This window comes from Macrosteles quadrilineatus, unplaced genomic scaffold, assembly GCF_028750875.1.
Source record: "Macrosteles quadrilineatus isolate MER2022 unplaced genomic scaffold, UCM_ALF_1.0 Scaffold_10__1_contigs__length_6754688, whole genome shotgun sequence".
NCBI lineage: Eukaryota > Metazoa > Arthropoda > Insecta > Hemiptera > Cicadellidae > Macrosteles > Macrosteles quadrilineatus.
The window spans coordinates 3,240,990-3,257,959 of NW_026542603.1; the positions used below are offsets into that span (position 1 = coordinate 3,240,990).

Here is a 16,970-nt window from a genome sequence, read left to right on the forward strand (position 1 = left end):
TTTGGAGAAAGGATTGTTTTTGTCCAAATATCTTCTATTTGATACACAATTAAATTTCAATTGGAAAAAATAAAAATAAAGTTTCTCTGTCATCTAAACAATGAGAGCTGAGAAATTTAAATGAAATTGGCCTAAATAAAGATAGATTATATTTTACAACTAAAGAAATACGTTTTTCATACAAGTATAAAACAGGAACAGGTATGCTAGTTTTTATCATAAATAAACAGTTTCAATGTATAATAATTTCAGATGTTTTTATTTTAAAACACAATAAGTCATATCAAATCAACTCAGACGTGTACAAAGATCAATTGTGATGGAGAAAACAATATATTATGATTTTACACTGGTTTTATGACTCCAAAGTGAAATGTCACAAAAAGTCAACAATTATTGGAGTATTTACTACTACAGGCTAATTCACAAATACAATGAAGAAAGAACTATTTTTTAAATGTAGAATTTCATTGTCTTTTATAACATGTTCTAGCATTTGTTTTTAAGAATCAATATCAAATACATCATTACAAAGAGATAATTTTTTTCTGGCTCAGACGTCTTCATACTGCCAGGGAAATAATAATGAGTGATAGTTGTAAGGCTTATAAGCGATAATTTTATTATTTCAGTAAAACAAGGGTAGATATAATGTGACTGCTACCACTGTGGTAAACCACCTCTCTTTGGACACCTTGGAACCAAGTTTTTAACCCTTTGAGTGCCTCGAGCAGGTGAAACAATTGTATTTGAGGTTTGCCAGGCCTACATGTGGTGTTGCTTCTAGGATTGCCGACCATTTTTCACATAAATGCAAGTGTTTATGAAAATTGTCATAAAATACTTATTTATTAACATTTTTGGCCTAAATTTTAAACTTAAACTTAAAGAGAAATGCACGAGACGCTGGCATTTCTCGCGCAACCTTGACCGTCTCGCTACGAGACGCTCGGCACTCAAGCTACGACAATGGTGCGTCTCGGAGCGAGACGCGGTGGCACTCAAAGGGTTAAAAAAGCTGCACCATCATAGAAGTTAAGGAAAAAGTTAAGAAAATCAAAATACCTAAAATCAAAAAACCTTAAGTGACTCTTATAGGTCCGAGGAAATTGGGCGAGGATTACCCAGGTCGCCCTAAAAGCCATACAAATCTAAAAGGGAGTAAACTGTATTTGGACGTTAGAAGCAAACTACAGTAGATTCCTTATTATCCACAATAATGAGTGAGTAAGTGATCGTGGATAATGCAACCTGACCTCAAATGCCTGGGAAATAACTAAGATCGACTTTAAATATGTAGTAAAGCTTTAATAAAGGTTTAGTTAAATATACGTCTTTTTAAATACAGTGAAGGAACCTTTCATCTTTGTTTCACTCATATCTACAAACCAAAAACATTGGAGAGCTAATAAATAGGCCCAGTAAAAAGATAAATTAGAACACACAAAAAAATGTAACTTATTAATTAACTTGTGATTGGTGGTCCGTGAAGTAAACAACGACAACTCTATAGTCTACCCAAAAAAAGATGTGCCTGCTCACGCTAAAGATCTGGTCGTCGTATAACGTAGAGTTAACTTGCATTATATTTTTTTATTTTTTAACGATCATAGTTAATTTGCAGCGTAATCCACCCGTAAATAATCAGGAGTTTACTGTACCTAATTGTAACAATACTGTAACCACACTAGACTTCATAAACTGAAGTACATATTCAGATGCAATTAGTTCGGAACAAAGAATGGTTTCAAACACATTGAAAAGATTCAAGTTGAAAGAATTACAGAGAAAATGTGTTTTTTTCACCCTTTAGATATCCTGAAAGTAACAAATAGTTAAACATCACCTGTTTTTTTTTATGGGAATTGATAATACTTCTCAACTTGGCACAGTATACTAGAGCACATAATACCAGTTGGTAGAATAGGGGATGTTTTATAAGATATTTTGAGATAAATACACCAAGCAAAGCTATACTGTGGTTATATTTTCAAAGCAAACCTACTTTGGGTCCTTAATCTTTGTAAAAGTACTAAACAAATGTTTTTGTATCCTAATTTGTAGATATTAGATCATTTTAAACCTAATTTGAGTACAAAATACGAAAATAGTTTAACTTCAAAACTATATTTTGGGGAAAGCCAACTGGCTGATTTTTTGAAAACGATTAAGTTCAGCTAAGTTATCCGAGGTAATTAGTGTCTAGGGGCTTATGGATAGACAAAAGGTCTTTCTCTGAACATTAATCTGCTCGGTATGCTGAACGCATTAAAAAAAACTCCTTATGTGTATTTTTACACATTTAGCTTCAAAGAACAAAACTATCTAAATTGGCCTACACATACACACAAATATAAAAGTAACATAGGAATAAAATATACAACTAGTAAAAATATGGTTATCAACAGTGTGTATGTTTTATCGAGCTAGAATGTACTGTAACGCTCCAGATTGCCACTCCCCTTAAATAAATCAGTACCGGTAGTCTTTTTTTTCGCTTTGAGTTTCAATGTTTTCAATGTGCTTTTCCTATTTCCATTTTTTTCCATAAAACAACAGATCTATAGAAAAATGAATCAAGCAGCATAAAGACGATGAAGACTCCTCCAATACAACTACAGCAGTCGTTGAGAAAGTGACTCCAGGGGCTGAAACAAAACAGTTCAAAAGTCAACAAAAGTTGGTTAAAATTTGGTTGGCCTTTTGTTATAGGTTGTATGACAAATTAAATTTGTATAATATGCAACACGTTTGATATTTGAATAAATAAAACAACAGTAGAACTTGATAACCAATATAAATATCACGAAATACATTAAAATTTCTAATCATAGCCTAAATGACGATAAAATAAAATAATTTTTAAATTAATTGGGACACACTTTTATAAGTTATGTTTTAAATTATATGTAACATGAAGCTAATAGCTAGCAAAGCTAACGTCTCTCATTCATGCAACACTCATCTTCGTCATAAACCTCTAGAAATAGTTTGAGCACTATCATAAAGTAAAGTATGTTTTATCTGTTGTTAAGCTATGACTTTTAAATCTGGTAAGTAGTGGATACCACCATTTTGGTTTTGATTAATTTTAAATCTTGTGTAGGCTGATATGAGAAAAACTGACCAAATCTTCGAATAAAACTTTCACATACATGATTTACCTTCATCTCCTTTAATTACATATATTTTTTCTTTTTGACATTTTCAATTTCAATTTTTAAGTTGCAAAAATACTAATTATTAAATTCAAATGAACATTTTTTAAATTTCACTCTTCTTGGTATTAAATCACAAATCCTTCCATCTTCAGTTTCTTCACTCACAACAAATCATTTAGGAAAACTAAGTCAGCTGTTATTAACTTTAGAAATATTGTTGTGCCTTATCAATATTAAATCAATATCAATATGAAATATTAAAGAAACTATATCAGCTATACTATATAAATTTTTAAACAAATAATTTAGAACTAAAGACAGCTAATTTTATTGTTAGTTCTGTCCGGTTTTCTGTAGATGTCCTGTTTTGTTTACAATTTGTTTCTATTATTTTAGGGTTAGTTTCTCATTATTTGTGTCTCACCGTTTGGTTATACAGTATAGCTAGTGGACGAGTTATTATTTATGATTAGATCGTTTTATTTGGCTAAACGAGGTTTTAAACTACTGAAATAACAGGAAACAAGTTCTATTTCTAAACGACATGGTATTTTAGGTGAGGTCATACTTCAGTATGATAAATATTTTTGGACAACACTCGCCTTATTGAAATTAGGAGAACATAGTCCTTGTCATATCACAGTTTGTTGCACATACACATAGATATAAAATACAAAAATCAAAATCTATATATTAATACGCAAGCAGTTTTCTTTTCACAGTCATAACTTGATAACGGCTTGATGGATTTAACGTTTGAGGTGTCAAATCAAAGGTATTTTCGCGTAGATGTGCAAATACGTCTCAGAATATTTAGAAAGGGCACCAGTGAGACTTAAGTACACTTAAGGGCTAAAGTTTGGAAGGGCGCTATCTGTTGACATTTGATCAAACTCATTTCCCTTTGTTTACAAATAACATATGGACGTAGTTTGAAATAGTTTTTAAGGTTAACCACAGACTGCAGGATTTAAAATAACTTCCAGAGCAAAGCTGGAATTTATATTTTGTTTCAATCTGTTAACTAAGTCTGGTTCATAATGAAGAGTTTAAGAATAAATTTGATTATGTAGGGACGAGAGCTCCAAAGGGGTCAAGTGAGATTCTTATGTAGACAGAAGAAGTGTCTTCCCTCGCTACAATGGTGCTACCTGTGTAGATAACGCAGCAATTTTTAAAGCTGAAAAAAGCACCCCCTGGCCAAATGAATCGTATAGTTTTGTCCAACACTAACAATGTTAAACGCGTATCCATTCTAGATCTATCGTTAGATCCACTTGCTTACCCTCTTATTATTCCCAACCGGAGACTTGGGTTGGGGTCCCTAATTTAAACACGCCTGCGTCAAGAGAGGAATTGAGCTACGTTACGTTTGGTCAAAAGCTCACTTTACAGTGTGTGTGTGTGTGTGTGGTTGACATCTACATGCTCATAGAGTGCACACGCCTACTATACATAAGAGATAATCAAAGCAGTATGAGAGTGAATGTAAATTTAAATATTGTAGATTTCTTTTATATTTTTTACATCATAATATTTTTATATTTCTATAATCAGTCATATAAATTATTTTAGAGTGACGCTTTGATTAAGTTATTGCTGTTTGTTTTTTTAAACAAGTTTCAGTTTTGCTCGATTTTGAGCAACGTGTTATCTAGTAAAACTAAATATAAAATCACAGACTCAAGTTCTCAACTCCGACGTTTCGCAGCACCAATATCAACGTGCAGCGTTTTCAAGGTTATTTTCTCACGTAAACGTGAGCGCCTAACGACGACTGACGACCCTGTTGGTGGAGGAGGGGGAGGGGAATATCTGTTATCTCGATCAGCTGATGGCATTATCTTCTTTTGTTTTGATTTCTCAATGCATCCTTTAATATCTTTTTCTATTAGCGTATTGTAAACAGGGCTGATGTCAATGGATGCGTTGGCTAACGAATTTTTATCCGAAGAAATAAACAAAGCCTCAATAATATTCATTTTCTTCCAATTAGGCTCCTTGTATAATACACAGCTTTCTTCCCACTTAATACAATGCCCGGTGTCATGAACGTGTTAAGATATTTTTGAGTTGTTGTAGGTTATACGTGTATCAACTTTTTTCATATGTTCATGAACCGGTCAAGAGCCGGTCTTGATGTTTGACCTACATAGCTACGGTTACACGAGCACGGGACCTTGTACACTTTGTTTTTATTGTCGTTACCACAGTTAGGAGGTTTCACTTTAGTTTAGATACAGGTCTTCTTATCGTGTTTTTTGAGGAAAGTCTGTCCTGATACCTTGCTTAGCATTCACGCGCCGTATTTTCTCCGAAAGGTTTTTAATATACGGATTGCATACTGTGGCCAAAGGTTTGTTATCTTTAGGTGGTAAACTTATATCAGAGCTGGATATTTTCCTTAAGGCTTTATTTATGAACCTTTTTTACGCCCAAAAGTCTGGCATGGCAATGGGAGGTGTACTAAGTCCTATTTTAAGTAACATCTACATGGATTACTTTGAATAAAAAGCCATTACAACAGCTGAGGTTAAGCGTAAGTTATGGTTAGGTTAGGTTACGTGGACGATGTGTTTTGCTTGTGGGAAAGTGTCATTTCAGAGCTTAGGTTCAAGGACCATATAAACAGCATTTGTGATACTGTACCATTAAATTTACAATTGAATTTGTTCAATTGTAGTTTTCACCTCAGAACTTTTAAAGCCAAAGGGGCAAAGCCCACGGTCAGTATCAAAGTGTGAATAGTCCTATGATAGTCCTTGGTATGGTAGCTATATTTATGTACAATTTAACAGGTACACTAGTAGTATATAAGTATACTAGCTGTACCCGCGGGTTTAACTTCATAAGTATTTGCATGGCTCAATCAAGTCCTTATTGAAGTTCGTTCGCTACGCTCACTCACCTTTTGGTTGCAAATTAGCTGTTGTCATAAATTAAAAAAATAATAGTGCTGCACCCTGTTGGTAATCCTTGTGACTTTAATGCTATTGAACATCATAGAATAGAACCAACTTGTTTAATTGAAACAGCTAATGTTAAGATTCATTAATTCTTTTTAAATATGAAAAATCATAGGTTAACATGGGAAACTCCAGAGCCACTGGGGCGGAGCCCGAGAGTCCGATCAGAATAAAAACGACAAAGTTTTCCTATTTAATGTCTAAAGAATCAGTGTACCAAATTTCAGCCTCCTAGGTAAATGGGAAGTGGGAGAATTAGTGATGAGTGAGTGAGTGAGTCAGTGAGGGCTCTGCCTTTTATAAGTATAGATAATAAAAATAATTATTATAATTCACTTTTAATTAACTTTTATATAGTAAGTAAGTTAACAGCATTGACTAGAAAAGTGTCTTTTGGCTATTTTGAGGCTGTTAAAAACTTAACATATCTTATAAAGTTCAAGCTCATTTCAGACATGTTTGAAAATGTCAGCTTGTTTTATTTGAGTAATATTCTTACCTTTATTTAACATTTTTGGTATGATTAAATGTGTATGTTTCTTTTGTATTGACTTGAATAGTTTTTAAAAACAGTATTGTTACTGAAAACCACTTTAAAAAGACGTTTTTTTTTATTATTCTAGTGCTCAAACTATTTTAAGAGGTTTATGATGAAGACGACTGTTGCATGAATGAATGGTTCATTGCCATTATAAAGTAGTTAGGTACTCACATAACTTTGTCAGATATTTTCACCATGAGGGCTGAAAGTTCGTAGCTAAAAAATATTCCAGGCATTCCTGAATCACCACTGCCTGGAGACACGACCTGCATAAAGGTAAAGTAGTAGAGCTATAATATGAGATTACAAATCAATTCATTTGACTTAACTTATTTTATATAACTGTTACAACACACACAGATGGAATACGTTAATTTTAAAATGTAAATGAGTAAATTATTGTGGGCAATACACATAGCGAAGAGTTATTCATTTATTACAAAATCTGAGGATATAAAAAGGTTTGAGAAGGAGAGCAGGCTTCTCTTTGAACATAATTACACTAAACTCACGATGCACTTAACTCTATGTACACAGACCGATGGATAAATGAGGCAAAATGTATTTATTAACTGAAATATTTGTGATTATCTGCCAAGATAAGTCTTCTTTCCTGTTTTCCACTCAAAATGAATGTTTCAAAGTTTAAAACGAATCTGGGCCTGGAGTTTTTTAAAAACACCTGGATGAGCTAATGCGTAATAGGCCTCGGGCACGATACAAGCGTTGAGGGTGGTCACGATACAAGCGGCTGTATGAGCGGCTTGTACTTTTTGCTTGAAAAACTGTTCCTAAAAATACCTAATTTTGATAGAAATAATTTTATTTATTTACCCTAACATGTCAAACACTGTTGCAACTTCGTGCACCTTGTCAACGAGTGTTCTTGAAGCCGTTGTCTTTATCATTCCACAATGATTAATGACACTGAACTTCACGTATCAAACTTTCAATTTGAGTACCACTGAACTTTTTCAAAGCAATAATGACTTCTTTCTTTAGTTTAACTGGAGGCTCAAGTGTGGCTCTTTCTCCTCTGACATCTTGAACTAGACTGAAAAACTGTGAAGCATGGCTCATCTGAGCGTCGTACAAAAAGTAATCGGGCAGGGTTTAAGAGTCCTTGGAGCCTAGACGTTCTATTTAACTCGTAGTCTGGGCTTCAGCTAGTGGGACCTGGACATTTGGGTGGACAAAGGTTTTTTGACTGATTCTGACTCAGTTTTTTGCACTGATTACGAATATGTCGGGTGTCACTTTGGCATCCTTGGGCAAACTCCGCCAAATTGGAAAAATGGCGGCCAAAACTGGTTTTTCTATAAATACTTGAAAACCGTTACCGTAGTTTTAGAGATCTTAGTGTCTAGTCATAAAATTAGGAGCGTCAAATTTTACACAAAAAATATATTTCCAGTTATTTTTATTAGCATGATTTTATAAATTTAAGTTATTTATTAATAACTAAGAAGACATTTTTAATGCCAATGACGTATTACACAGATTGTTTAGTAAACACTTCAAATCAAGTCCACATCAGATCCGGGATGCTTCAAAAGGCACTTGAGGTCATTTCTCGTGGGTAAAGGCTACTACAGTGTCCGCGCCTTTCTCGCTGACGGACAGTCCTAATGAATTTAAATTATTTTAAAAGTTAGTAAATAGTTATTTTTAGTAAATTTTACTTGGCTAATGCATTTGTAATGTTAATCTAGCTAAATAAATGAGTTATTGAGTCATGATAGTTACAATTCAATGCATAATTGTTAGTGCCTTCCAACACCTCTCAGCCCCTCCCCCTTCAGCACCAAAACAGACCATCCCCTGAAAGGCTCAGCATCTTTGCAATTATCATGCTGAACATTTCCTAAATAAAGTATAAATTTGGTAATATGATTTTGTGTTTATCCTAATATTTCCTATCTGATACACAACTACGAACGCTCCTTTTCCTCCTTGCATTAATGCTAGTTCTGTCTGCGTGAGTCACTGGCGGGCGCGGCGGTACGGTCAGTCTTCTGCTCACTGCTCAGGCTCAGGGTCACGTTGGAGTCTCTTCCCTCTCTCAAACGTAGCAATATAGAATGCAGGGATGCCAAATTAAACTATCAATTACATGTAACTTGCAGAGACCCAGTACCACTTCTAATACACATATGGGTAGCATTCTCAAAAGAGACTGCAGAATCAGTCAAAAAAACCTTTGTCCATCCAAATTTCTAGGTTATCGTAAATTATAATGGGTCGCCGCCCAGACTATAAAACAGTCATAGAACTACGAAGAAAATGTCTAATCTCACAGTATACTAGATATTGAAATTACAACCACTCTGGTGTTTGAACAAATATTTTGAGATGGTAAATAACTCTTCAGCGGCTAGTTTGAAATAAACGAAATTAACATTGCTCTTATGGCGGGCAAATCCAAGATGATCGTTAGCTTCCATGGACTCCATTGGAGAACAATTATTCAAAACCACAAAGAACATTTCTAATCTCACAGTATAGTACTACCGCAGGGAGTATAACCGCAGGGGGCTCACGCTTGCGTGGGTTCGTGGCCTGGGCGACCACGCGGACCCTAGCTCTCCCAGAGGGGAGGTAATTGCCCGGTGTTGGAACCGGCACTTCAGGTAGACCACAAGCTATGGACGACTGGACAAGCCAGCCTCTTTGGGTTTACCCAAAGTGAGAGTACCCAGTGACATTCCCTCCATTCAGGGTGGTGGGGGTGTTCAGCTCTGCTAGTGTTGATTAAGTTCATAGATCTTTCACCTGCCTGTAGCTTGTGGTTGTGACTGAGTCCTACCTGTCGTGTACGACTGGCATTTTGTGAGGCATATCCTCGACTTTGGAAGTAGCCTCGTCCTGGGAGGTGAAATACCTAGCCCCCAGAGGGGAGGTAAATGCTCCGTGTTGGTATCGGCATTTTCAAGTTGGCCACAGACATGGACGACTGGGCATCGGGTCCCAGTGACATTCCTTTATCCAGGATGGAGGGGTGTTTAGCTCTAGGAGAGATGGAAGTACATCATAATCTCTAACCTACCTGTGTCTGTGGTTCTTTGGGCTTCGGCCTGCTTGTTGTGTGCGACCAGCATTCAGTGGGCAAATCCTCGACTTTGGAAGTAACCTTTCCTGGAGGTGAAAACGGGCAAGTACCCGCAGCTCACGGGGACACTCAAGGGCAACGTAACTTTCCGCAGTGTGAGGGCAACGGTTTGTAGGTACTTATGCAAACCTATCCCTGTCTCTGAGCACGGACGGTATGGTTATCTTGAGTGTGGGGGGTTCTTCCCGGAACCTCAATTGAGTCAAGGGTGTCGCCACCTCTGGTGGATAGGTTCATCCGGGTGGGTCCCACTTCTATACCTGCCTCCTTTTGGGAAACCCTGATGGCCTGGCAGTGATGTTGGGTCTGACGGGCAAACGAAGTAGATCGGGTGCTGGGTCCGAGCCCGCCAGGGGTATCTGGGGATCTATCGCTCTGGTTATCTCTGGTTTCCCAGCAATGGGTAAGGCCTCGATCGGGCAGCGGTGTAAATGGGAGGTTGGGGTTCCCCCCGTCAGCGTGCTGATGGTCCCCTTCCTCCTGGCTATCGATGGCGGGTTCTGCCTGTCAGGGATTAGATAGGTCCCGAGTGCTGCTTGCACTAAATGCGTCGGGGCGCTCTACTATGGACCTCTAGGTTTCGACCTAGTGGAACCCAGGTGGAGTGACGCTTAAACAAGCAGCCGGAATCCCTGGTTAGGATTGAGGGGCAACCCTCTTTCCGAAGGGTCTGCTTCGGCAGCCGGCGAGCCTGATGACCTTAAGTCATCCGCCCATGATGTGCTAAAGGTTGATGCGTAAGCTTCGGCCTACATCATGGGGCCCGGGTATGTCCTGAAGGATAGGTACCGGGTATGCAGTCAGGGGGCTTCGGCTCTCATGACAACAAATATAATAATAATAAAAATATAATAAGTATAGTACTACATATTTAAATTATAACCACGTTGATATTTGAAAAAAAATTTGACGATAATAACTCTTTAGCAGCTGATTAAAATTATATAAGACGGCCACTAGCGTCCAAGGACTCTTTAACGGTGCCATCGATGCTCAGGTCGATCGTGTCACCCCTCTTCAAATTTCCACGGTAACATTAACATATGGGGCCTAATTGCAAAGCGGTATTGACGCTCCGGCTCCTATCGTGTCCAGGCAATGGGTTATTCTTTTGTGTGTTAACTTCATTGGGCTAGAAATACAACTACAGGTAGCACTGAACTGAATGAGAAAATTTTGAGCCATTGGCTGACATTTGTACCAAAGGTAAAGCACATTTACATTGTACAGTACTGTAAATGATTGTAACAAACCCATGAGCAAATGAATTGGTTGATTTTCTTTGTTGGCAGCAACATGGAAAATTTTACATCGTCTTTATTTTCTAGCAGAGTTTCAATGCCAGTAATCTACCTCCAGTTTTATTCCTAGCTCAGTGATAGGCTTTCATTTTTAATTTCACTTTTTGGTTACCTTAGAATGTTTTGTCACAGAAAATTGATTGGAATACAAAACCATGCCATCTTTATGAAACCTTTTCGTCGGGACAATCTTGATGTAGTACTGGTACATGACAGCACCTAAAAAACATAGTTAAATTAATATCTTTATCGTTAAACTTGTAAACAAGTTCATAATCATTTTATTTATTTGGAAACATTTTTTATAGCCTACTAAATTACATTTCAAAAATATACAGGTCTTACAGTAGTAGGCCTAATCACAAATACCGTTAGCCACTTTGGGTTGACTTTATTAAACTGTAAAATTAAATACAGTACCACAATACCGGACCCAGCAACTTAAAATGAAGCTCGTCGTTAAAGCATTAGCTTTGAATTGTACGATGGAGCAACCAATGGGCTTAGTAAACATTGATTTATGTAATTTTGGTAGTATCATAGATTAAACATACTCCCATACGATACCTTTGTGTTGGTGAGTCTAAGGGAGTATGTTTTATCTATGATAGTACGTTTATGGTTTTATCTATGTTTTGATCGTGGCCACCATTAACTCCAGGCCGCGGCCTGGTAGAATTGGCAACGTTGCAGGTGGTGTCTAGCGTCAGATGTCCCATAAGATGGGTAACATGGCAGACGGGTGACGCTAATCAATTCGCGTATTATTCATTTAAATTTATGAACATAAATGTTTAAAAGATTGGAAATAAAACAGAAATGAAAACCAGAACAATATTTAAATTGAAAATCTATTTTTGTATATTTAAAGTGGAGTAAATATTTTCATAGCCCAGTAGCCAAGCTTTTGTAAATAAACAAATAACATTAGCTGCTTCCAAACAAAACAGCTGTTACAACCCTACTTGCGACGTTGGCCACGGCCACCTTTAACTACAGGCCGCGGCCTGGTAGAATTGGCAACGTCACAAGTGGTGTTGTTTATTAACAGACGTCACATAAGATAACATAACAGACAGGTGACATCAGGTCATCAACTCGCACTTTATTGATTTAAATTTAAATTTTATGAACATCAATTTATTAAAATATTGAAAATAAAACATACAGAATTGAAAACCAAAACAATACGAATTAAAAATCTATATCTGTCCATTTTAAGCGGAGTCAATATTGTCATAGTCCAATAACCAATCTTTCGTAAATAAATAGTTATGTGTGCAACTATTGAGCAACTTGCAGTGAGCACTTTGCCATCGAGTTGCACATTATATTTTTCCTACAGTTACCATAAAACAAATAAATTGGTAAAGAAACGTGCCTTCCCGTTGCAAATCTGGAGTGACCTGGATGTTTGTTAACATTGTCTCACTGATGAACTAATTGGCCAATTTCGTGCCTTCACGTTGCAAATCTGGAGTGAGACAAAGTAATTAGAGTGAGACAATGTTAACATTGTCTCACTGATTAGCGAATTGGCCACTTTGCTTTCTCAATGAGAGAACATGTACATTATTAGCTAACTGTAGGAAAAATACTATTAGCTGCTTCCAAACAAAACAGCTGTTACAACACCACTTGTGACGTTGCCACTTCGTTAGCACTTCGAAGGTCGCGGCCTGGAGCACGGCCACCTTTAACTCCAGGCCGCGGCCTTCGCAGTGGCAACATCGCAAATAGGGTTGTAACAACTGTTTTATTATTTTAGAGGCGGCTGATGGTAGTTTATGTATTTTTTTAGGAATACGAAAGCTTATTTACTGGGCTATGAAAATAACTCCAGGCCGCGGCCTTCGCAGTGGCAACATCGCAAATAGGGTTGTAACAACTGTTTTATTATTTTAGAGGCGGCTGATGGTAGTTTATGTATTTTTTTAGGAATACGAAAGCTTATTTACTGGGCTATGAAAATATTGACTTTAATTTAATGTACAAAAATAGATTTTCAATTTAAACATTATTTTGGTTTTAAATTCTATATATTTTATTTTCAATTTTGTAGTAAATTTATGTTCATAAATTTAAATTAATAGTACTCGGATTAATGAGCTGGTGTCACCTGTCTGCCATGTTATCTTATGGGACGTTTAGCGCTAGACAACACCACTTGCAACGTTGCCGGAGTTAAAGGTGGCCGTGCCTGGAGTTAAAGGTGGCCGTGGTTTTGATCAAGTACAAGTACTACCATGGTGGAAGGAAGTACTCCTACACTCACGATCACCTTTGACTCGGCGGCCGTGACTGGTGACTATACTCCTACACTACAGGGAATTATTTTCATTTTCACAGGTTTGAGCTTAGTCTTTGCTTTTATATATATACGAGAGCACGCCCCGTGGTCGAAAAATCGACCAAAAGTATGTTTTGTACAACCTTCTCTATTTTCACCCCACACTGTAAATAAAACATGTGATTGGAATGTCTTCCATTTGTTTTGATTTTCTGTTTATATTGTGTTGTTATTTCGTCATCACCATAGCAACCCATAATACCCATGTTAATTTTTTTAAATTTCAAATTCATTTTTTGTGCTTATTTTTGAGCCTATTTTAATTTATAAAGGGATTCTGCACACCTACAGGAAAATAGCTTTCTAACGGTATGCGTAGATTTTTCCTACGATACACGCGAGCTGAGAAAAAAGGTTTTAAAGAAACATGCTTGCCTATTAATATATAGATAAAAGGCAAAGCCCTCACTGACTCACTCACTCACTCATCACTAATTCTCCCACTTCCCATTTACCTAGGAGGCTGAAATTTAGTACACTGATTCTTTAGGCATAGGAAAACTAAGTTGTTTTTATTTTGATCGGACTCTCGGGCTCCGCCCCAGTGGCTCTGGAGTTTCCCATGTTAACCTTATGAGTACTCATATTTAAATGGAATTAATGAATCTTAACAGCTGTTTCAATTAAACAAGTTGGTTCTGTCCTATGATGTCCAATAGCATTAAAGTTACAAGGATTACCAACAGGGTGCAGCTTATTTTATTTTATTTTTAATTTATGACAACAGCTAATTTGCAACCAAAAGGTGAGTGAGCGTAGCGAACGAGCTAACCTGAAGGCAAGTGAGCGCAGCGAACGAGCTCCAACACAAAGGTGAGTGAGCGTAGCGAACCAACTTCAACCAGGACGTGATTGAGCCATGCGAACAAGCTCACTTATGAAGTTAAACGGGGCGAAGCCCGAGGGTACAGCTAGTACTGTATAATTTTGTTGTGCTGTTTTCTTTTTTATAGTCGTCTGTCTTGTCTTGATTTTTGTTTATTTTATGTCATCTGGATCTGGCAATGGCTGGCTGCATGAGCCTGGCTGGTGCTATTGTACTCGACGTTCTGTACCCACGAGTAATAATTCAGTTAATTTGTGTTTTTACCAGGAAAGTTTTGGGGTAGTTTTGATTTTTTCCATTTCTTATGTATTTTGGGGCGCTGAATCCGAATCTGCGGTTTGCCAACAAAAATTCTTGACGCAACATTGACAAAAATGAGAAAAATATGGAAAAAATTATATTTTTTGTAATATTTAGCTTATAACTCACAAACTATCAACTTTTTGTTATTAATCTATATTATAAAAATTTAAGTACACAAAATTTGCTACAAGATGTACCCCTAATGTGGTAATCTCCGATGAACTGTTTAGGCTCCAAAGCTATTTGAAAATTGGAACATTTTGTGTTAGTTTTTAAATTTCTCCAATTATTCTGTCAATGACACATATTCATTGTATATGCCCAGGCAAAGGTCTTATATAAATCCAAAGTGTTAAAATTGATTAATTTTGTGTTATTGAACCGTTGACTTTTTATTTAGTGTACAGAAAAGATACACAAACTGTTGCCGTTTAAATTATCCTCGCTCAGAGGGTTGTAATGAGGCAGGTTCTGGCAAACGTTTCGATGCATTATTTGTGAGCATTCTAGCTTGTTCATCTGGACAATTAAAAAAAGGTTAAAAGTATAAAAAAAATTACACATATAATAATAAGTGATGCCAAAATCAAAACTATCAAAATTAAAATAACACCAATCAATCAATCATGTAATATCTTATGCACCTGATGACGTGATATTAAGATATACGTAAATAATAAAATGTTATGTAGGCATATACTGTTGCCAAGCATTTACATTGTGTGTAGATTTGATAGATTGTAGGTCCTAGGGCGTAGGGCATAGGCCTACATGAGAGTGGTAAGGGTTAATTGACTTAAGATAGTCAATACAAATTTTGGCTAGAAAACTAAATCCAACGTTGCCTCACTGCCCCCAACTCAAGCAGCTGTGTGGACATAACTCGCTTAGAGTTTACATTTACATTCGGGTGAAAAAAATTAGTATTGGCCTATGGTAATAGTGCCAATCACTCTAAGCCATGCATCGGTCTTGAAATTTTACACAGAAAATTTTATAATGGGTGTCAATACGATTGAGGACGTACAATGGGCTGTGATGCTAGAGTCTAAGTAAGTAAGAAAGTAAGTATAGTAAGTACCAAACGCACATCTCTTTATTTATTAACTTATTAAATCTACACACAATGTAAATGCTTGGCAACAGTATACGCCTACATAACATTTTATTATTTACGTATATCTAAATATCACGTCATCAGGTGCATACGATATTACATGATTAACGGATTGCTGTTATTTTAATTTTGATAGTTATTATTTTGGTATCACTTATTATTATGTGTATTTTTTTTTTACTTTTAACCTTTTTTGTGCAGATGAACAAGCTAGAATGCTCACAAATAATGCATCGAAACGTTTGCCAGAACCTGCCTCATTACAACCCTCTGAGCGAGGATAATTTAAACGGCAACAGTTCGTGTAACTTTTCTGTACACTAAATAAAAAGTCAACGGTTCAGTTAACACAAAATTAATCAATTTTAACACTTTGGATTTATATAAGACCTTTGCCTGGACATATACAATGAATATGTGTCATTGACAGAATAATTGGATAAATTTAAAAACTAACACAAAATGTTCCAATTTTCAAATAGGTCTGGAGCCTAAACGGTTCATCGGAGATTACCACATTAGGGGTACATTTTGTAGAAAATTTTGTGTACTTTAATTTTTATAATACAGACTAATAACAAAAAGTTGATAGTTTCTGAGTTATAAGCTAAATATTACAAAAAATATCATTTTTTCCATTTTTTCTCATTTTTGTCAATGTTGCGTCAAGAATTTTTGTTGGCAAACCACAGATTCGGATTCAGCGCCCCAAAATACATAAGAAATGGAAAAAATCAAAACTACCCCAAAACTTTCTCGCTATGAGTGAATTTAAATACAAATTTACTGGATTATAACTCAGCTTCCACAAGCACAGAAGGCCCTGAAACAGTTCCTGGGATAACAGCTATTTGTGTAATAGCTTCACTGTATATCTTTATTTGACCTGTTTAAATAGTTGTTTCAACAGTTGCAGTTGCGAACATCGATGTATAATACTCTTGCGAACTGTGCATTCTGATTTTAAGGCGTTTATTCTTTACTGTTTGTTTATTTTTGACTTGAGCTGCTTGATAAGGTGTTTTATGATTATGAAGTTTTAAATGTTCACTTAACCTATCTTTTTTGGATTCCTCAAGAAAGAGTGAGTGTTAATGTTAGGTTGAGTTGCGTTTGTGTGTGCATTTGTTAGATTGGAGTTTTGGTAGTGGTAACTTAGGTCTAGGTTTATTTTGATTAAGTTAGTTGGGCCTTTCAGTGGAATTTAGGTCTAAGTTATTGCCTTTGAAAAAGTTAAATCAATAACTTATCTATTTATAAGAGTATGCCTAAGTTTACCTTAGAGGCTACAGACCT

At 36.2% G+C, this 16,970-nt stretch overlaps 1 protein-coding gene across 1 annotated transcript in view; it reads right to left on the reverse strand.

Moving 5' to 3' along the window:
* Positions 1 to 239: 239 nt before the first annotated feature.
* LOC129004617 (endoplasmic reticulum-Golgi intermediate compartment protein 3-like) overlaps positions 240 to 16,970 on the reverse strand; it is a 41,716-nt gene continuing 24,985 nt past the window's right edge. The window contains exons 9-11 of the mRNA XM_054433150.1: positions 11,191 to 11,297; positions 6,840 to 6,934; positions 240 to 2,648 (exon numbers count right to left, since the gene is read on the reverse strand). Of these exons, the coding sequence (XP_054289125.1) occupies positions 2,516 to 2,648; positions 6,840 to 6,934; positions 11,191 to 11,297 (335 nt within the window). The 3' untranslated portion in view covers positions 240 to 2,515. The remainder of the gene's footprint in view (positions 2,649 to 6,839; positions 6,935 to 11,190; positions 11,298 to 16,970) is intronic.